This window comes from Procambarus clarkii, chromosome 40, assembly GCF_040958095.1.
Source record: "Procambarus clarkii isolate CNS0578487 chromosome 40, FALCON_Pclarkii_2.0, whole genome shotgun sequence".
Classification (NCBI taxonomy): Eukaryota; Metazoa; Arthropoda; class Malacostraca; order Decapoda; family Cambaridae; genus Procambarus; species Procambarus clarkii.
In genome coordinates, this window is record NC_091189.1 from 18,121,153 (window position 1) to 18,143,477 (window position 22,325).

General features: G+C 38.0%; 2 protein-coding genes across 4 annotated transcripts in view; one reads left to right on the plus strand and one right to left on the minus strand.

The window, feature by feature from the left end:
* Nucleotides 1-642: 642 nt before the first annotated feature.
* vnc (GNAT family N-acetyltransferase vnc) lies at nt 643-13,857 on the minus strand. Its single transcript, XM_045741949.2, has 5 exons — nt 13,504-13,857; nt 12,360-12,499; nt 11,517-11,600; nt 5,543-5,683; nt 643-1,343 (listed from the first exon to the last, which is right to left on the minus strand). Exons 1-5 carry the CDS (start codon nt 13,522-13,524, stop codon nt 1,196-1,198), a joined length of 534 nt encoding a protein of 177 aa, XP_045597905.1. The 5' UTR covers nt 13,525-13,857; the 3' UTR covers nt 643-1,195.
* A 6,920-nt stretch (nt 13,858-20,777) lies between these two features.
* The window catches only part of SMC3 (structural maintenance of chromosomes 3), a 58,534-nt gene continuing 56,986 nt past the window's right edge, over nt 20,778-22,325 (plus strand). For all 3 annotated transcript variants that reach the window (XM_045741951.2, XM_069338787.1, XM_045741950.2), the window contains exon 1: nt 20,778-20,938. In XM_045741951.2, coding sequence (XP_045597907.1) covers nt 20,924-20,938 — 15 coding nt within the window. In that variant the 5' untranslated portion in view covers nt 20,778-20,923. The remainder of the gene's footprint in view (nt 20,939-22,325) is intronic.

Genomic DNA, 22,325 nt, shown 5'->3' on the forward strand with positions numbered 1-22,325 from the left:
TATGACTATGTAATGACGCTAATTATCATCATCATCATCATTACTGCTTTGTGTAATATATTCACAGGGTGAGGAGCGGGTAACTACGTGCTCAAATTTTTCACCAAATATTTTACTCGTCCCTGAGAGCTCTCGCGTGACATTATTTCCGGATGACTGGTACGCAAAACACTTAACAAAATTAATACTGATAATGGTGTTTTAGCTGCAGAAGTATGGGAATCTTTTTTTTTTTTTGTGAAAATTACATTGTCAGTGTTGCCAACTGAGAAATGAAAGATAATTTAATTTTGAATATTGGCTTCTAAGAACTAGCAGGAGCTAACCCCACCTACCTGCAAGAAGTGCACAGGAGCTTCCCTCAAGGGCCATTTTATGAAACAAATTACCAAACAGCACAATAGATGTGAGACTGCTGGATGGTTCCTGGGAAATTGATAATACATACGAGTTTGGTTGTGTATGAGAGGAGCTGCCTGGAAAGTCAAAATGACTTTAGTAGGTTGCTCTATTCTTATGTTCTCACTTTACTTACCATACTCCATTAATTTTTTTTCATTCTTTTTCTTATAACACACACCATCCCCCCTTCTCATTCATTTTAACTGTCTCATAAAAGGTAATCCAGTTAAAACCAAGTAATGCCATGATTATTTTATTTTTAAATACCTATCTATATCTAAATAGGTATAAAATAGATTTGTCAAATAAATCATTTCCTGTCATGTGTGGCATACATGCACGTGTAAATATATTTGTTTACTGCTAAACACAAGGGCCATCATTCTCTTAGTAATGTACAAATCTTTCATTTAAACTGCATGTACCATTAAGAAAAATGTACAAATGCCATTTTAATTAACAATACTGATTTGAAACTGCTGCAATCCTAATGTTTTGTAAAATTAGTTGATCTTGCACCCACTTTTAATGTCTTCAAGGTCGCAACAATTGTACACTAACCCGACACAGAAGGAAAGCCCAGTCGACGGTTAACCCTACACAAGGTGGCAACAGCTGTGGGTTAACACCACACAAGGTGGCAACAGCTGTGGGAAAACCCCACACACAAGGTGGCAACAGCTGCAGGTTAACCTCACCCCAATCACCTTGAGAAATTAACTTGTATAGCAGTTATTTGAATATTAAAGTGATATTTTATCTTCGGGAAGAACTCATCAGAACTGGTATCAAACTATTTTTCTTCATTTTTCTTATTATCAAAAAAGGAGTTGGGATCAGCTGGAGTAACATCATTCTGCAGAGCAAAAGAACAAAGGTCTCTCTTCATTGCAAAAGCATCTTCACCATCAGCATAATACTTGGGTTCAATTTCAGAGATACTGTGGAAAACAATAGCACAAATTTAATATTCTACAAATGTCATTGTTATTTACATATTCTGGCATTTTTGCTATACAACTGTGCACTCAATAACAATTACATTTAAAAGTAACTATGTTAAAAGTTAAAATGTGTAAAAGTAAATACGTGCAACGCGCATCAATAAAGAGTCGTACAGATACAGTACTGTACAAATAAATTTTGTATACACATTTTAAGACTGGCTAGCTTGTTTATCTACAGGCAAAATTTGTTCAATATCATAATACAGTAAGAATCTATATACTAAATGCCAGTTATTTTTTGTTTTGACATAATAATTAAAGAGCAATCACTTCCAAACATTTACACGCAGTACTGTACACAGTAAGGTGGATAAAAAAGATTAAACAGCTAAACAAAATTATTAGGACCATTTATGTGCAACAACATGTATGCCTGCCAAGGGAAGGGGAATCAGGAGAAAGCACCAAGCCATTACAACTATATAGCACTTCGAAGGGATCAGGATAAGGATATGGGATGGGACGAGAGGAAGGAATGGTGCCCAACCACTTGGACGGTCGGGAATTGAACGCCGACCTGCATGAAGACAGACTGTTGCTCTACCATTCAACCGTTAAGTTGTTGGGCACCAGCAAATCATTGAACATGAATGTGCTAATATTAAGAATGGGACAAGGGCAAATACTGTAAGGTATGTATTATTTTTTTATGTACTATATTTTTTATGTACTATATTCCCATAAGAAGCATCAGTGATGGAAGGGTTCCATCATGGCAGATCTTCTCTGTGATGCTGATGCCAACATGCTGCACAATTATCCTGACAGTATGTTAGCACTGATATACCAATACAGGCACCAGCCTAAAAACCTCAACAGTCTTTCAACATCTGAACCACATAGCTCGGTTAATATAACAGCAAAATATATATCATTGACCAAAATACAAATCTAGTTCTGAAATCACCTTTTCATTACCCTATTATGTACACTCTTCACCACATACAAGAAGGATTAAGATTGTAATATAACTCAGTTTCTTGAGCTGGTGTACTTTAAATGAATGGTTTACAGTTATGACTTTATTTAATAACAATATTGTGAAGTACTATACTGCATCTACATATTTAACAAGTGATATAAATAGTAAATGATAATAGAACCAGAAATCTTTTGGGTCAATATGATATTCAAATGGACATGACAATGATATCATCATGAAAGTACAATCTCTGGTCCAAAGTCTTTTGCAATTCAATTTGACCAAATCTGCACCACTCATAGTGTACTCTATTATAATGGTACGCCTTTTACTCAAAAAGATTCTGCCCATCCAAGGAAATCAATGTCCATAAAAATAAATACAATATAAATTATATTTTTAATAATTACCTACCAAGTAAAGAAAAATATTACAAATTAACCTTCCCAATGAAATATAGTATCAATGTATAGTACTGTATACACAAAAATCAAGTCATCACTAGCTTTAACGTTAATGAGAAACTATTTTCCTTGCAACAGTGGAAACCCCCATATAATGAACTGTGTCCATAACCAATAATTCTGTAAGGAGAGGGTTTCATTTAACAGGATTAATAATAATCATAATATTTTATTTATGCTAGAGTACATACATGCATACATATGATACATGATCAGTGGTGGATTTATAGGCAAGTTAAGTACAATGCATAAAGCCTCTAATATGCAGAGCATTTTGGGCATAAACCATACTGGTATGTAGTTACTTAGAGCAATGATTTGGCAGTGACCTACAGCTCAAATTATTTACAAGAATTTACCCGAGACCCACTATCTCTCTAGTGGCCTCAACAAGGACAGGAAATTGCTGGCTTGTTAAAGGCCCCCTCCCCCTTCATCCCTTTGTTCTCGAGGATTTTTTCCAACTGGTTTTGGAACCAAAGTACTGCAATGTCTTGGTATTAACAGTTTTGGAAGGTAGACATTTCCATGAACTTATAACCCTATGGTTATAGGGTCATAAGTAAGTGTCAAAGAATAACCCCAAAAGCTTCGTGGAATCTTTGTACTCAAGGGGATGACCATAAAGTGACAAAGAGGGACAAAGAACGACCCACTTCCGAGTAAAAGTCATGGCACAAGTCTTAGTAGTAGAGAACTTGAAGCCATGATTGGTGGCCCAAGATGACACGGCATCAATCGCAAGTTGAAGCCGCCGTTGAAGGGGAGGCGAATCATCACCCTGACAGCAAAGAGTAGATCGTCAACATAAAGAGCGGAGAAGATGCCAGAAGGAAGGGAGGAAAGAAGACCATTGAGGGCAACCAGAAAAAGAGTAGTTGGACTTTTAAAGAATTGGGATGATATATTGTGTTGAACTTATACTCTGTGTTGAACTTTCTCCAGAGCAGGTATGACCTTCTGAAGGATATACAGTAATTAAGTCTAGATGGAGGGTGCACTAAAAACTTGTACCTTCAACAACATGCAAAGAGTTTGTTTACCCGTGCCTTCAACTTCATGAACATCGATTGAATGGTTGACACCTCTATCCAATGGGGTCCCAGCACATTGTGGTGTATTCCATAATGATCTTGTAGATCAACTGGCCAAAGAGATGCACAACACACCTTACATTACCTGTCATCCAATTGTAACAATGCAAGTGTGTTGCACTCTTTCATGTTAATTGTGAGTTGTGTGTGTGCATGTTTGGTGAGGAGTGAGGTGGTTGTTACACAATACCTCACTTAGCACTTAAAGGAGCCTTCAAAGATACCATCACCCAAGATTTTGTAATGAAATGGAAAATGTCATGCTCACCTTTGTACTATGGATTCATAAAAAAGAAATGGGAAACTTGGAAAAATGTCAGATATAAAAGCAGAGAAATTGATGTAACTATGACCATATTAAGGCTGGGACACACCAAACTGGCAGCACAAAGCTCTAAATACAGAACGGACATCAATGAACTCTGCATCCACTGTCATGTGCCAGAAACAATCAAACACTATCTCCTTCACTGTTTCCGACATCATAGTGCTAGAGTAGACGTATAACAAGTATTTATCGCACTTAAAATACCCTTTACCATCGAGCATATATTAGAAGGCGGTGACCTCTCGTTACAGGAAAAATATAAAATAGTCAAAGCACTGGCTAAATATCTCCTGTCGACTAACAAATTGGGCCAAATCTGACCCATACCACATTTATACCTGGCGCCACCAACAGCCAAACACAAAACAACTGCCTCACCACAACAAAGGATCAGCTGACGCCATAAACACAACATACCGCCCTAAGGTGCGGCAAGTCTCCCTCTAACAAACCCCTGTTTTAGTTGCTGCTCCTCTATCTACAGCACAGTGTAACAAACACTTTTGAAACTTCATCATTCTCAACATAAACGCGTCTCCCAACATTTGTACTAGTGCAGTCATCGGGAGGCCAAACCCTTCATGCAAATTACACATACCAACAAGAAGAAAAAGAAAAACCTGTACAGTTGAATAACCACTAACACTTTTCCTTAAACTCAAAAAGTTATTTTCATTAATCCTAAGGAACGGTTGGTATTTTTTTTTTTACTGCAGCTCCAACATGATGTGCAACTTTCAATGGATGGTGGACCCTGACTCGTAGATCATTTCCTTCATCAATCTGTTGCATTATAGTGTTGTTGGTATGATAGTTGTGATGTGCATTATTATGCCCCTACATGCAAGATCTTGCAGTTTTCAAGAACAAAATACATTTGCCACTCTTCTAACCATATGTGGAGTTCATGTAGATATCTTTGTAAGAAATCAATACTATTTTTTCTTCCTATTTTACCATAGATATTTTTAGTGTCATTGGCAAATTTGACGATGTAGTTTGTAATATCATCATTGATATGATGATATTACATTGATATATGTATCAATGTCTATCATTGATATATATGAAAAAAAAAAGGAGTTGGCCCCAAGATGAAACTTTGCAGTATGCCACTCACCACATTTAACCAGTCAGTGTAATTTCCATTTAGGACAACCATTTGTCTTTTTTGTTTTAGAATAAAAAAGAAAACTTGTGGCAATAAGGCTAAACAAATACTCCAGGTGTGCTGCAATGTTAAAAAAGTCAGAGGGCACTGTAGGATTAAAATACTAATGAGGTTTTGTATCCGACTTGCCACCAGAAAACCAAAATAGACTTACGTGAATTTTAGCGTATTAGTGTAGAGATTCAAAGCTGCTCGGTTTGATTTTCGAACATGAAGAGAGACATATTTAGCATTAAAGCACTCGACCATTGCTCTAGCTGTTTGATCCATTAGTTTCTGTGCTAGTCCTAAACGTCTGGAAAATAATAACAGCATTTTAGTACATAAATATGATATCAACTTTTTCTCTACTGTACATCTGTACTTCACTTTCTTCAAGTGTCCAAAGTATACTTTTCAAAAGGATTCTCACTTCGGACATCTAACTTTGCATCCAAAGGGTTAACAAAAACTATAAACGAAGATTGTCATAATCACTGTACTCATTTTTCTGTTTGGCCATCTGTGCTGACCTTCATCAGGTGACAGCACTAATATTATATATATAATGTATATATGTATGTATGTATATAATATATATATTATATATATATTATATATATATATATATATATATATATATATATATATATATATATATATATATATATATATATATATATATATATATATATATATATATATATATATATATATATATATATATATATATATATATATATATATATATATATATATATATATATATATATATATATATATATATATATATATATATATATATATATATATATATATATATATATATATATATATATATATATATATATATATATATATATATATATATATATATATATATATATATATGTCGTACCTAATAGCCAGAACGCACTTCTCAGCCTACTATTCAAGGCCCGATTTGCCTAATAAGCCAAGTTTTCATGAATTAATGTTTTTTCGTCTACCTAACCTACCTAACCTAACCTAACCTAGCTTTTTTTGGCTACCTAACCTAACCTTACCTATAAATATAGGTTAGGTTAGGTTAGGTAGGGTTGGTTAGGTTCGGTCATATATCTACGTTAATTTTAACTCCAATAAAAAAAAATTGACCTCATACATAGAGAAAAGGGTTGCTTTATCATTTCATAAGAAAAAAATTATAGTAAATATATTAATTCAGGAAAACTTGGCTTATTAGGCAAATCGGGCCTTGAATAGTAGGCTGAGAAGTGAGTTCTGGCTACTAGGTACGACATATATATATATATATATATAAAATATATATATATAAAATATATATATATAATATACACACACAGACACACACACACTCTCACTCACTAAGCTAAGATAATAGGAAGGGTAAGAAACTTAGATGATTGTCATGCCCTTCAAGATGACCTGGACAAAAGTATATGGAGCAACACTTGACAAATGGAATTTAATGTTAATAAATGCCATGTTATGGAATGTGGAATAGGAGAACATAGACCCCACATAATCTATATATTATGTGAGAAATCTTTAAAGAATTCTGATAAAGAAAGAGATCTAGGGTGGTTCTAGATAGAAAACTATCACCCGAGGACCACATAAAGAACGTGGTGCGAGGAGCCTATGCCACGCTTTTTAACTTCAGAATTGTTTTTAAATACATGGATGGCAATATACTAAAGAAATTGTTCACAACTTTTGTTAGGCCAAAGCTAGAATATGCAGCGGTTGTGTGGTGCCCATATCTCAAGAAGCACATCAACAAACTGGAAAAGGTGCAAAGACATGCTACTAAATGGCTCCCAGAACTGAAGGGCAAGAGCTACGAGGAGAGGTTAGAGGCATTAAATATGCCAAAACTGGAAGACAGAAGAAAAAGAGGTGATATGATCACTACGTACAAAATAGTAACAGGAATTGATAAAATTGATAGGGAAGATTTCCTGAAACCTGGAACTTCAAGAACAAGAGGTCATAGATTTAAACTAGCTAAACAAAGATGTTGAAGAAATATAAGAAAATTCACTTTTGCAAACAGAGTGGTAGACGGTTGGAACAAGTTAGGTGAGAAGGCGGTGGAGGCCAAGACCGTCAGTAGTTTCAAAGCATTGTATGACAAAGAGTGCTGGGAAGACGGGACACCACGAGCATAGCTCTCATCCTGTAACTACACTTAGGTAATTACACACACACACACACACAAAAGCAGTACCACGCGTTTCTGTGGGCGTTGCTGAGCCACAGCAACCTTCCCTGTACCCCAGTCCCCCCCCCCCCCCCCCCACCTATCTCCTCGGCCTCCCAACCATTCCCAACTCCACCGTCCCCTCGTCCTCCCCACCATTCCCTCTTCCTTCCCCACCATGACCCACTCCACTGTCCCTTTGTCCTCCCCACCATTCCCCACTCCCTCGGCCAATGCCTTCCTAAATGGTCTGATGTTCCCATCAGAAAATTGGGAACATCAAATGATCTTATGTTCCCATCACTGAAATATAAGAAAAACGTTTAAAAAATGAAATGAAAATATTAAAAAATAACAAAAAATTATATTCATGAAATGAACAATATGGTAAACAACACAGCTCAATTCCAATGTAATTCACACAAAATAATGAAATTAAAATGAAAATAAATCAAAATCTATGAAAATTCAATTTATCAATGCAATCAGAAACATTGAAATGGAATTGTAACATTTAATATACCATGTGTGTTGCTCTTACATGCAACAGATGGTGCTGTTTTTCAAGAAAAGCATAGTTTTACCTGTCATAGGTGTGGCATCTATACTTATACTTACAAAATGAATGGTATGGTAAACAACACTGCTCAATTCCAACACAATGTCACACAAAATAATTAAATAAAAAAATATAATAAATTGAAATCTATGAAAATAAAATTTAACAATGCAATCGGAAACATTGAAATGGAATTTGTGACATTTAGAATAGTGTGCATGTTGCTATTATGTGCAACAGATGGCACTGTTTTTCAAAAATGCATGTTTTTACCTGTCACAGGGGTGGCATCTATATAGTAGGTATATAAAAAGACGCGCCTATTCGAATGCAACATTGTGTCAAAATTTGAAAGCAATCGGTGAAGAACTTTCGGAGATTACGGGTGTTGCTCTTACGGCCAACAGATGATGCTGTTTTCAAAAAAAGCATCCTGTTTTCCTGTCACAGGTGAGGTACGTATATAGTAAATACAGTACTGTATATAAAAAAGATGCGCCGATTTGAATGCAACGTTGTGTCAAAATTTCAAAGCAATCGGTAAAGAGGTTTTGAAGATTTCCCTCACATGAAAAACACAGTTTTTCAGAAAAAGCATTTTTTTTTATTATCACAGACGTGACAACTATATAGTATGTATATAAAAACCTGCTCCATTCGGATGCGAATGGAACGTTGTGTGAAAATTTCAAAGCAATCGGAGAAGAACTTTCGGAGCTTAGCGGTTATGCACAAACGAACATTTCCATTTTTATTTACTGTATATAGATCTCAGTGTTCCTTCATGTTCCACAACCTGGACTGCTTCACATACTGTACTCCATTTTACAAAATGAAGTTGATGTACAGGAATGACAAAAGAAAGGGACAAGAAATAGCAGACTGATTTTGCTCAGAAAGGTACTTTCAAATCGGTCGATTGCCTGATTTCCAACCCATCACAGTAAAAACAATTAAGGACATGGGACTCGCCTGTGATGAATAGTGGTGCCCAAAAAAGTGAATGTGTGTAGACAAAGCCCACCTATAATAGACTGGCTTGGTTACAAAGTAACCAACCCCTAAATCACAAGGGAGCAAACTAATAGTTTTGAGCAAGGGGCCTCAAATTGGAGATGGAGATCAACAAAGGAATCACGCTAACCAAAAGTAATAAAGCCATCATAAAGAGGTAAAGCATGTAGTTCACTGACTCAATTTATTATAGCATGAGTGAGGAGAAAGTCTTGAGTGACATGAGAACAAATTTAAATGCTTAGGCTATCTTGAGATGAGGTTATCTTGAGATGATTTCGGAGTTTTTTAGTGTCCCCGCGGCCCGGTCCTCGACCAGGCCTCCACCCCCAGGAAGCAGCCCGTGACAGCTGACTAACACCCAGGTACCTATTTTACTGCTAGGTAACAGGGACATAGGATGAAAGAAACTCTGCCCATTGTTTCTCGCCGGCGAGAAACAATGTCCTCAACCAGGCCTCCTCGTTGCTGGACCGATTAACCAGGCTGTTAGACGCAGCTGCTCGCAGCCTGACATATGAGTCACAGCATAGATTTATTGCGACACGCATAGACGCAATAAAGCACCTAAACTATTGGGATCGTCTCAAAGCCCTCCAAATGTACTCACTAGAAAGAAGACGAGAGAGATATCAAATAATATACACCTGGAAGATACTGGAGGGCCAAGTACCAAATCTACACAGTAAAATAACAACGTACTGGAGTGAACGACATGGAAGAAAATGTAGAATAGAACCAGTGAAGAGCAGAGGTGCCATAGGCACAATCAGAGAACACTGTATAAACATCAGAGGTCCGCGGTTGTTCAACGTCCTCCCAGCAAGCATAAGAAATATTGCCGGAACAACAGTGGACATTTTCAAGAGGAAACTAGATTTATTCCTCCAAGGAGTGCCGGACCAACCGGGCTGTGGTGGGTATGTCGGCCTGCGGGCCGCTCCAAGCAACAGCCTGGTGGACCAAACTCACAAGTCGAGCCTGGCCTTGGGCCGGGCTTGGGGAGTAGAAGAACTCCCAGAACCCCATCAACCAGGTATCAACCAGGTAACAGCCTGGTTGATCAGGTATCCTTTGGAGGTGCTTATCAAGTTCTCTCTTGAACACTGAGGGGTTGGCCAGTTATACCCCTTATGTGTAGTGGAAGCATGTTGAACAGTCTCAGGCGTCTGATATTGATAGAGTTCTCTCTCAGAGTACCTATTGCATCTTTGCTCTTCAACAGGGGTATTCCGCACATCCTGCCATGCCTTCTGGTCTTATGTGGTGTTATTTCTGTGTGCAGGTTTAGGACCAGCCCCTATACTCTTTTTCCACATGTAAATTATCATGAATCTCTCACATTGTAACGAGCAAAACCAGCTGTCAGGCCACCTACGAGGTCTTGCATGAATAAGCGTGGGTGAGTGAATAGGAGAGGTAGCCTACCTGTAAGTACAAGATCTTGTTTCTTTATCAAGTGTCTTTCTGTGTGCTGATCCGAGTGGTCAACCACAGTTCTCACCGTCTCCACAGCGGACACAGGTATAGGTGGAGACTGAGACACCTGACTGTGTACGAGTGTTTATCTGTATGGTATCACGACATTACACTCGTCTGTGAATGTGAGCAGTTTCACATACACCACACATTTAGTAATTGTGTGACATAATTATTGTTCATGATCACTGCCTGAGTATCCTGTTAGAACTCCTGTGACCCTTTTGCACACCGGCAGTTAAGTTTGTTGTGTTAGTGACTGGCTGTCAATTGTACTAAGTTAGGTTTTCTCCACGAGTTGATCGGAATCGATTAGTCAGATGTCAAGTTTCGCTAATGCAACCAAAACCTTGCTGACGTCAACTTAAAGAGTAAATCAAGCACCCATTGTATTAGTGGTTAAGTTTTGTAAATAAACTACTGTTAAGCATTATGCGGTGTTTCCATTGAACCACTTCTGAATACTGCCATTACTCAATGGCAGTATCGAGAAATGTAGCCTTAAACCTTCAGCCCCGGGTGTCTTCAACATCGAGTTGCCTATTAGTCACTAAACTATAAATGTGACAAATTGAGGACCATGAGGACCCCTAGGAGTCCCTTAAAGCGTTTCAACTGCATTGAGATTTCCACGACCAATGTGGATCAGGACCAGGTAAAGTCAGCCTGAGAGGAGACCATCAAGGACTCTTTTGTGACCATGCTCCTAGGCCCTGTACGCTTGCTCACGTATTTTCTCTGCAGGAATCCAACAGCATCGTGAAGCATCTGCCATATGCACATTGCTGATGTTGCACGCAATTGCAGTCGGGATTAAAAGCAAAGAAGAAAACCCCACAATATTAGAATCATATACAGTACTGTATACATTTTTTTACATTCAATTCATACCTGTGACTCCTGCGGACAGCTAGTGAGGTGATGTGCCCGTGGGGGTCCTCTTCACTTTCCTCTTCCATCTTGGCAAGTACATAGCTGTAAAACAAAAACATTCTGAACAGTAAGAAATTTCTAATTAAAAATTAACATTAGCCAGCAGAGATATATTAAAATAAAATCAACCCCATTCTATCCCATTAAGAAGAGCCTGATTTGCCTAACAGTCAGAGCAATTTTGTATACAGTATTTTAAAATATTTCATTTGAAATTAGCTCACCCATAATAATAACATAAATAATGGTAATGCCTTCTCACAGACAATGACTAATCTTTGATTAGTCGTTCATTGAGATGCAAGTCTTGTCCTAACCACATACAGGTACTCAGACCTTGATAAAGCAATCAGGAGGGTGCGAAAGACTTTGTGTAAATCTTTATATAAAATACACAAACATACAAGTGTGGGGTTATCAAAATAACATTACACTGTATTGAAAGCATGAATTTTTAACCAAGACCTAGTTTTACCTATGTTAGGCAGTATAAAAAATAATCTATATATTTAGATTGTCAGATTTCTAAATTAGTTTTGACTTAAAAAGTCTCTTGCATGAAAAGAAAGTGAAAAGTTACAAAAATAATGCAGTAATGCTGGTCTGAGGTGTAATTTGGTCATATAAATTGATACATTGCAAAAAAGTATGGGAACCAAATATGAAACGCAAATACAGTACTCAAGCTTTTTTGTGTTTTGCGCACACCGGGAGATTGCCAGGTGAGGGGGTTATTTGGACCCCAAATGCCCCCCCCCCACCCCCATTATAGCTAATCAGTAACACTAGACTGTGACTCACCCAACAACCTGTCCCTCATCATCCTCGGCTACATATGACAACTGCGGCCATGAGAGACCATGATAGAGGTAGTATTTCATCTGGTAGTTCTCAGGCAAACAGAGCAGGTTGCAGTGTTGCATGTGCATGAGGTCTTCGGGCTGTGAGAAGTTGAAGAGTTTATTAAACACAGGCAAACACTGCATCACTAATAAGCATGCATGTCTAATTTGGTGTTCCCCCCCCCCCCCCATATAATATTGGTACAATGTTTGTCCTTTGCCAATTCCATTAAATAAAAAAAAAACACTAATCAAAATAATGATGCATATAAAACTCAGTAGTGTATAGTTACTATAAATTTTCTCCGATGGTTGTTCAGTTCATAGAGCAAGCACTATACTACACACTCATCCAATCGTACCTAGCACCACATATGCTCTCAGCCAATTGTAATTAGTACAGCATATGCTCTCAATCAATTGTAATTAGCATGGTATATTATATATATAGATATAATATATATATATAGATATATGTTCTCAGTCAGTCAGAACTAGCATGGCATACGCTCTTAGCAGGGAAGAGAAAATCCATTCTAATGACAGTTATGGGACAAAGCAAGAGCCTATATACAGTATAACTTTACCTATCCTATGGATTGTGCACCAGACCAATGAAGCACTGGGTTACAGGTACAGGAAATTGAATATTTAAAAAAAAAGTTTCTTTTGCACATCATCTATTATTATTAGTAGTAAGGCGAGAGGCCTGATTGGAGACCGGGCCGCAGGGCTGGTGAACTCCGGAAGCTACACAAGGTACTGTCATTTGTAACCCTTTCCAATAATATTATCAGAAAGGGTTCCAGAATTATCGCCACAAATATTACAAGTCGAAGTTCAGACCTTCCCAGGAAGCAACCCCACATCAGTTCCCAAACTTCCAAGTACCTATTTACTACTAGGTGAACTGAGGCATCAGGCGAGAGAAAATGTGCCCATCTATTTCTGACCTACCCGGGTATCGAACCCAGTATCCACGACTGTAGTAGAGAACATAGGCCACTGTACTACACAGTCCCATTGCCAGTCATTAAAAATTGTCTCAGCAGGGATCAAAAAGACAGTCAGGTTTTCATCCTCCACGAGTCACGAAGACTAACCTTAGCACAACGGATGTTCATCTTGAAAGTGTTCTACCGCAGACGTCACTAAGATCACTCCTCTGCTTCACTCACTGGGCCAATACTACCTGTACCCAAGACTGCTCGCCGCCTGGACCTGCAGCGTGGTGGTGTCGCAGGCCAAGAGTTGCTCCTCCACTATGCTTGCCACGTGCACCTGTGCTGGTAGTTTCTGTGACTCTGGGTGAGTGGTAGTGTGGTAGAGCCTGGCTGTACCAGGTGGAGATCATGTGGTTGTGTGGCAGAGCCAGACGACACCGTGGTAGGACCTTCTAGGCACCGTCCACCACTAGTGTCCAAAAATGTCACCCGAAGGCCAGCCTATGACGTCACATCTCGTCACAAAATATTATATATATATAAAAAACTTGTTTTCGGTAGGTTAAGGTGGAATAGATCAAGATAGATTATATTATGCTACATTAGGTTACATTAGGTCAGGATAGAATAGGAGTTATTAAAGCGTAGTGATGACGTCGAACACCATAACGTATGGCTCTTTTTGAATCCTTCAACCTAAACAACATCATCCGCCGGTATAAACTTTCTCACATTTATTTATTTATTTATACAAGAAGGTACATTGGGTTTATTAGAGTACAGTACACATCATATATATTTGCCTGAGGGGCATCATCTCTCTAGTGGCTTCAACGAAGACAGGAAGCCGGTGACTTTTCAAAAGGTCCAATATTTGTCCTGATAATTTTATCAAGCTGATAGCAGCAATGTTTTGACATTTACAGCTGCAGCGGGTAAGCAGTTCCATGTGTTTACTTCAGTTTAATAGTAATTATTTAACTCAATGTGTTGGGGGGGACAGGCAGCCAGAATGTATTCATACCTGAATTTACCTGAGGGGCCACTAACACTAGTGACCTCGACGAGGACAGTTAGTCGGCAGCTTTTAGAAGGTCCTCCCATTTGCCTTGATAAATAAGCTTTAGGCTGCACAATGAAACTTCTATAAGCAACTTTATTGCTGCTGATGCTAATATCAACTGGGAGACTGAATTAGGTAACACAGTAAACATTAACCTAGCAGTGCAAACATTTTTTCGGAAAACTCAGAGCCTCTGTAATATCCACTGTCCAATGCTAACGAAACAATCACAACTTAAAGGTTAAACAATCCATTGGTTAATAAAGGTATACTTAAATCTATTAATAAAAAAACATGACCTTGAGAAGACGTATAGGTTAGGAGTCGTCTCCAAAGAATTTTCAAAGATTTACTCATCAATGCTGTCTAAAATAATTAGGAGAGCCAAAATAAAATACTATGAAAATAAGTTTACCCAAATTAAGGGCAACATTAAGAAAACATGGAGCACTATTTCCCAAATATTAGGATAAAAAAAGATTTTGAGTAAAAAAACAATACTCCTGTCCAATGACGATGGTGTACTTTCAGCCTCTGACACTGCTATTAGATTCAATAGTTTCTTCTCATCCATTGGCAAATGATATCCCATCCTCCCTAACTAATGTTAAAGACTACCTTACATGAATCTATCCAGAGTCTCGGTACCTAGCTCCCACTAATTCCTCTGATGTTATTGAGATAACCCTTTCTCTTAAAACAAAATCAAGTGCCCTTGATGAGATACCATCTCTAATTTACAAAAAAGCCTCCAGATTTCTAGCTCCAGCCATTGCATTGCTCTACAACAAATCACTTGAACTCCAAACCTTTCCGGATATTCTAAAAAAAACGATAGTAACCCCAGTCCATAAATGTGGTGATCTCACTGATGTCAACAATTTCAGACCTATATCAATTCTGTCAACCTTCTCAAAAATATTTGAAAAGCTAATCAACAAGCAGCTTTACTCTTATCTAGCCAAACACAATATACTTAGCTCTTGCCAATATGTCTTCAGATCCAAAAAAAGCACTAACGATGCACTGATTAATATGATTAACTTGATACATGCAACTTTTGATACAAATGAGTTCCCTGGTTGGTTATTTGTTGACCTACTTAAGGCTTTTGACACTGTCAACCACCACAACCTTCTTAAATTACATCATTATGGAGTCAGGGGTCACTCCTTCCAATACCTTCAGTCTTACCTTAGTGACAGGCTCCAGTATGTTTCTGTGAATGATTCCATTTCTCCCACCTTACCCATCAACATTGGTGTTCCACAGGGCAGCATACTTGGTCCTCTCCTCTTTCTCATCTACATTAATGACTTTCCAAATGCCTCTCAACACATTAACCCAATTTTATTTGCTGATGACACCACCTTCATTTTCTCCAGTCCTAACCCTCTTACTCTGAATGATAAAGTGAATACTGAACAAAATAAAGCAAAATACAGCAAAAAAGTTTCTAAAACTGTTGGCTTTTTTCTACGATCAAATATTATGTACCTCGCTCTGCCCTGGTGACGCTCTATTACTCCCTCATCTATCCCTATCTCAATTGTTATTTGTGCTACTACCCAAAATCATCTACGTCCTCTAATTACTCAACACAAAGCTGCTATTAGAACAATATCAAACTCTGGCCCCAGACAGCACTCGGTACCCTTAAATCTTTGAATGTTAGATATTAAGTCACTGCACGTCCTCTCAATTGTACTCTATATATTTAAAACTCTAAACTGTAATGCCAATCCTGACCTTAAACGCGTCCTAGAAGGTTGTAACAGAACCTATGGGCACCACACCAGAAACAAATACCTATTTGATATTCCAAGAGTGCGACTTAACCAAACTAGAAATGCTCTGCATATCAAGGAACCCAGAATGTGGAATGACCGTCCCAATCACGTCAAAGGCTGTACCTCTCTCAACCAGTTTAAGAGAAAAACTAAGTACTGTACTACCTAATAAACCCCATGTAATCTACCTTACCCCCTAAATGTCAACCCATATCTTATTATTTTCAAACAATATTGTTTGTTGACCAACTTTTATAATCACTGATTTCCACCATGTTCCCCCCCCTCGCCTTTTTGTTCTTTTTTTCAACTAAATTTATGCTTTGATCTCAATTAGTATTAAGATTTAGTCTTTAGTGGTTTTTTCCCACACACCTTACCCGAAACCCTGTGCGTATTAGTGGTTTATTTAGGCATCGTATGTATTAGCATACGATGCTAATATGTGCTGTCTAGAAATCCAACATTATGTTTGTAACTCATCTAGTATGTATGTACTTTAACCTGAATAAACATTTTATTTGATTTGATAATCGTTTCCAGTTCGAATTTGAAATTCAACAGTCTTGGCATTTACGATTTCGGCGGGGTAAGCCGTTCCATGGGTTTATAACCGTGTGGGTGAATCCTGGTATGAGAGTCAACTTAGTTCTGGAAAATTTTTGCTGCCAGATGTTGAATTTTTTCCAAAGCAGCTATGTCTTTCTAAAGATGAGGTCTTCATGCTTGGATACAGTAACCCGAGTGGCTTTGTTCCCTATGGTTTGTTCAGTTATAAGTAAATCTCCACAAAGAAGCTGTTTTCCTTCTGTTATGTTAGATTCAACCAGTCTAATGTCTCGTGATTAAAATCCACCGTTATAATAGCATGTGCTTCATGTTGTTGTTTTAGATTTAGCTACTCAGAACGAAGTGTCCATGCAGCACGGGCTATAGTGAGCCCATAAATGTGCTTCAGTTGCAGCCTTTAAATTATGATTTAAATTCCTTTGCGGTTGCTGTGCTCTATAACACTTAATTACTCCCATTTTTCAACTATTTCTAGCTATCATATTGCAACGTACAGATTCTAAGCATTCCATGTTATTTGATAATCATTGTTGATTGTAGTCAAGTCCTCTTTTATGTATACTGTATAGTATTATGCCTCCTGCGCTCTTGTTCTGTTCTTTCTGGTGTGATACCCTGGGAGATGAAATTCCTCGTCCATTATCTTTTTCCTGGCCCCCATGTTTCGCCGATCCCAGTATATTAGGCATATTCAGGGATTCTTAACCTAAATATATTTATATATTTATAATTATATTTACCTGAGGGCTACTAACACACTAATCGCCTAGGACTAGTACAGGAGCCTCAGAGAAATGCTTGGAACCTTGGAGAAATGCTCTCCAAATCAAAAGTCCTAGAATGTGGAATGACCTCAATCATGTCAAAGGCTGTACCTCTCTCAACCAATTTAAGAGAAAAACTAAGTACTACCTAATAAACTCCATGTAACCTATCTTACCCCCAAATTGTCAACCCATGTCTTGCTATTTTCAAACAATACAGTTTGTTGACCAAGTTGTATAATTGCAGATTTCTGCCACGTTCCCCCCCCCCCCACCTTTTTTCCATTTTCTGCACAATTTATACTTTAATCTCAATTAGTATTAATCTTTAATCTAAGTGTTTTTTTTCACACCTTGCCCGAAACGCTATGCGTATTAGGAGCTTTCGGTATTGTGTGTACTAGCTCTATCTATAAATCCAACATTATGTTTGTAATTCATCTTTTATGTATGTACTTTTACCTGAGTAAACATTTTGATTTGATTTTGACTTTTGATAAGCTAATTGGAATATGGAGCAAGTACAAGTATATTATTTGCTACAAATGTGTATACTTTTGTCTAAATTATTATTATTAATTATTACTTTGGTTACCAAGTATTAAATAGGTACCGGTGAATTTGGCGATAATTATATATATATATATATATATATATATATATATATATATATATATATATATATATATATATATATATATATATATATATATATATATATATATATATATATATATATATATATATATATATATGTTTATTCAGGTAAGGTACATACATACAAGTAATGTTACATTAATGGATCGATATATAGATAGAGCTAGTACATACAATGCCTAAAGCCACTATTACGCAATGCGTTTCGGGCAGGAAAAACATTAATATCTAGAACTTAATACTAATTGAGCATAAAGAATAAAATGTGTTGAGAACAAATACAAATAAAGATAAAAAATAGGGGGAACATGACTGAAAAAGCAGCACAAATACAATAGGTTGACAAACAGTGTTGATTAAAAAAAAATAGCAGACATGGATTGACAATAGAGGGGTAAGGTAGGTTACAGGGAATTTATTAGGTAGTGTTTAGTTTTTATCTTAAACTGGTTGAGAGAGGTACAGTCTTTAACATGGTTGGGAAGATCATTCCACATTCTGGGTCCCTTGATTTGTAGAGCATTTCTAGTTTGATTAAGTCGTACTCTTGGAATATCAAAACTGTATTTATTTCTGGTGTGGTGCTCATGGGTTCTGTTACAACCTTCAATGAAGCTTTTGAGGTCAGGATTGGCATTACAGTTCAGCGTTTTATATATGTATAATACACAAGAGAGAATGTGCAGTGACTTAATATCTAACATATTCAGAGATTTGAGTAGGGGTACCGAGTGATGTCTGGGGCTAGAGTTGGATATTGTCCTAATAGCAGCTTTGTGTTGAGTAATTAGAGGACGTAAATGATTTTGGGTAGTAGAACCCCAAACACAAATACCATAGTTGAGATATGGATAGATGAGGGAGTAATAGAGAGTAACCAGGGCAGGGCGGGGTACATAATATCTGATCTTAGAAAGAATGCCAACAGTTTTTGGAACTTTTTTTGATATATTCAGAATGTGTCCCTGGAAATTCAGCTTGTGATCAATGAGAACGCCAAGGAATTTTCCATCTAATTTGTTACAAATTTGGGTATTGTTTATTTTGAGATTTATTTGATTAGAGGATTTATTGCCAAACAGAATATAGAAAGTTTTGTCAATGTTAAGGGTGAGTTTGTTGGCAGTTAGCCAAAGATGGACTTTATTTAGCTCAGTATTTACTATGGCATTTAGAGCAAGGGGGTCAGGACTGGAGTAAATGAAGGTTGTGTCGTCAGCAAATAGAATAGGTTTGAGGTGTTGGGAGGCATTTGGAAGGTCATTAATGAAGATGAGGTACATCCTCATGAGGATCATCCTTATGAGGTACATCCTAAGAGAGGACAGCTGTTGGCGGCCTAAGAGACCCTTCTGTAAGCCTTTAAGCAAATGGGGGGGGGGGAACCTTCGACAAGCCTCCGGCTTCCTGTCTTCGTCGAGGCCACTAGTGTTAGTGGCCCTCAGGGAAGGAAAGGGAAGGGAATTGTCGGGAAAGCGCCAAGCCATGAAGACTATATAGCACTGGGAAGGGATCAGGATTTGGGATGGGACAGGGAGGGAAGGAATGATGTCCAACCACTTGGACGGTCGGGGATTGAACGCCGACCTGCATGAAGAGAGACCATTGCTCTACCTCCAGCCCAAGTGGTTGGACTAGTGGTCCTCAGGTAAATTCAGGTAACATGATTCCTTGATTTCCCAACAATGGTGACCCCGAGGAGTCTGGTGTGGGGGAAGGCCATGCATGCATGGTGACCATGACAGGCCTTGAATGATGATCCCTGTGTGATGAGAGGCCAATGATGATGATCCCGTATTTATGACCCCATGGATCACAGTGTGGGGGGGGGGGAAAGAAATAGCCTAAGCTACTCTATCCCTTTGAGATGTATTTCTTTCTTGTCTCAATAAACATACTTGAACTTGAACTAGAACCCCAGCGTGGTAAGAGGTCTTGGATGGTGACCTCGAGGACCCTAGTTGGATGAGAGGCCATAAATAATCCCGGTGAGGTGAGAGGCATGGATGGTGACCCCGAGGACTGGTGCAATTTTAGGCCATGAATGCATGGCGACCCTGGTGTCCTGAGAGATCAAGGATATTGACCGCACAATGGTGTGGGAGACCAATGACTGCCCGAAACGCTGCGCGTGCTAGTGGCTTTACAAGACTGTAATTACCATATTTGTATCCTCACATTCCTTATGTACATTCTTGTATATGCACAAATAAATAAATGATATTGACCCCATGATGGTGTGTGAGACCATGGATAGTAACCCAATGGTATGGGACGAGAGGTGTGCAGATGCTACTTCTGGATACAGTCTGGAAGCGTTATGTATGGTGTACCAGGGTGTGTTGGTGCCTTGAGCATCACATTATACTAAACATAAGAAACATCTCACATATATGGACAAACGTGGTATCAATAACAACAAAGGAGTAGCTTATTGATCAATAAATATAAGTTTGCGTGTTATTGTGAGAGAGGAATAGGCGGTGAATGTGTTATGTGTGTGTAAGGAGGAGAGTTGGAGTAGATATGGCAGAACACACGATGCTTACTTGTCTCCCAGGGAGGCGCCGCCGCCCCGACCCTCGCCTCTATACACCGTTACCGCCATCTTCTGCGTCCCCAGCGGCGTCCCTTGCTCTTGGCATTCCCACACAATGTTGTCAATTACGTAGCATTTTGCTGTAATATGGTGCGTGTGTGTGAAATTATGGTTGTAAAGCGAACGGAGAATCACCATGTACATTAGACAAGTGAGTGTGCTTGCTGTATTACTTAGACTAAACAAAGGGTATAGCTGGGCGGGGCAAATCACACGAGTGACCGGACAACTGTAGGTCTTATGTGCTGTCTTTTTCCTATGCCTATTTTGGCATTTTGGCGAGAGGAAATACGCGTGGATTTTAAAACCGAATATATATACATTAACTATACATTAACATTAAATCTTGATATATATTAATATTGTGAAGTATCGTGGTGTACAAATCTGCTAAAAAAATTTTTTTCAAACTTCCAACTGAGGGAATAGTAAAAAAAAAAAAAAAATTAAGAACTCTCCCTTTTGATCTTGCAACATTAATTAGTATGTCTTAAAACTACATCTAGTGAGATTTTAAAGGCAAAACTGAAGGAAAACGTGTAAGTAGGGCATAAAAGTAGCAAATAAAGGGAAGGGTGTTGGAAGCTTATTCAGGTACAGTATAACTGAGGCATTGAGTATATTCTTCAATATAAAGAATATTTATAGGCAAGAATAAATGAGGGAATAGTATGGACAAATGTTTTATTTCAGAAATTTACTGTGTTTGGTCTTGTAACCTTAATCAGCACATCATTTAACCAGCCACTTTGACTGGACGGTAGAGCGGCGATTTCGCTTCATGCAGATCGGCGTTCAATCCCCGACCGTCCAAGTGGTTCAGGACCATTTCTCCCCCCCCCTCCCATCACAAATCCTCATCTTGACCCCTTCCAAGTGCTATAAAGTTGTAATGGTTTGGCACTTTCCCCTGATAAAAAAAAAAGCACATTTAAAACATATTCCATGAGATATATTCACAAAATATAACATTCAACATTTATAAAATAGTTTGTTTTGAGATTTTAAAGTAATTTAAAACATTGGACAAAAACAGTATGAATTTGGAGCTAAATTGGTAAATAATAGCAGTAGCAATGGATTAGGTAAAGGAATTACCAAGGTACCAGTAAAGTGGAACCTTGGTTCAACAAAGCTTGATTCGGCGAATCTTTGTTTGGAACACTTTCCATGCCGGATTTATTCACCTGATTGGACGAACAAGTGTTCGTCCACTGAGTTCACTGAAGCAGGGGACTTGTGGATTTGTTCAGGATGTTGGGACAGAGTTCACATATGGAGGTAACATCACAAGAAACGGTTTAGTGCCTTGGGAAAGCCATTGAGCATATTTAAAACAAAATTTTCTATGGTTTGTTTCCATTTTGAGATACCCCAGTTTTTGTTGACAAGTATGGGTACTTTTTTTTTAAATGAGGCTTTAAGGCAAGAGTGTAGAAAATATGCAAGATGTAGTTAAATCTTTTTTAGAGAAAGGTTCTCTTGGTAGTTGTCATTCATATGACAGGCTGAAATAAAAATTTTGCTCAGTGAGCCTA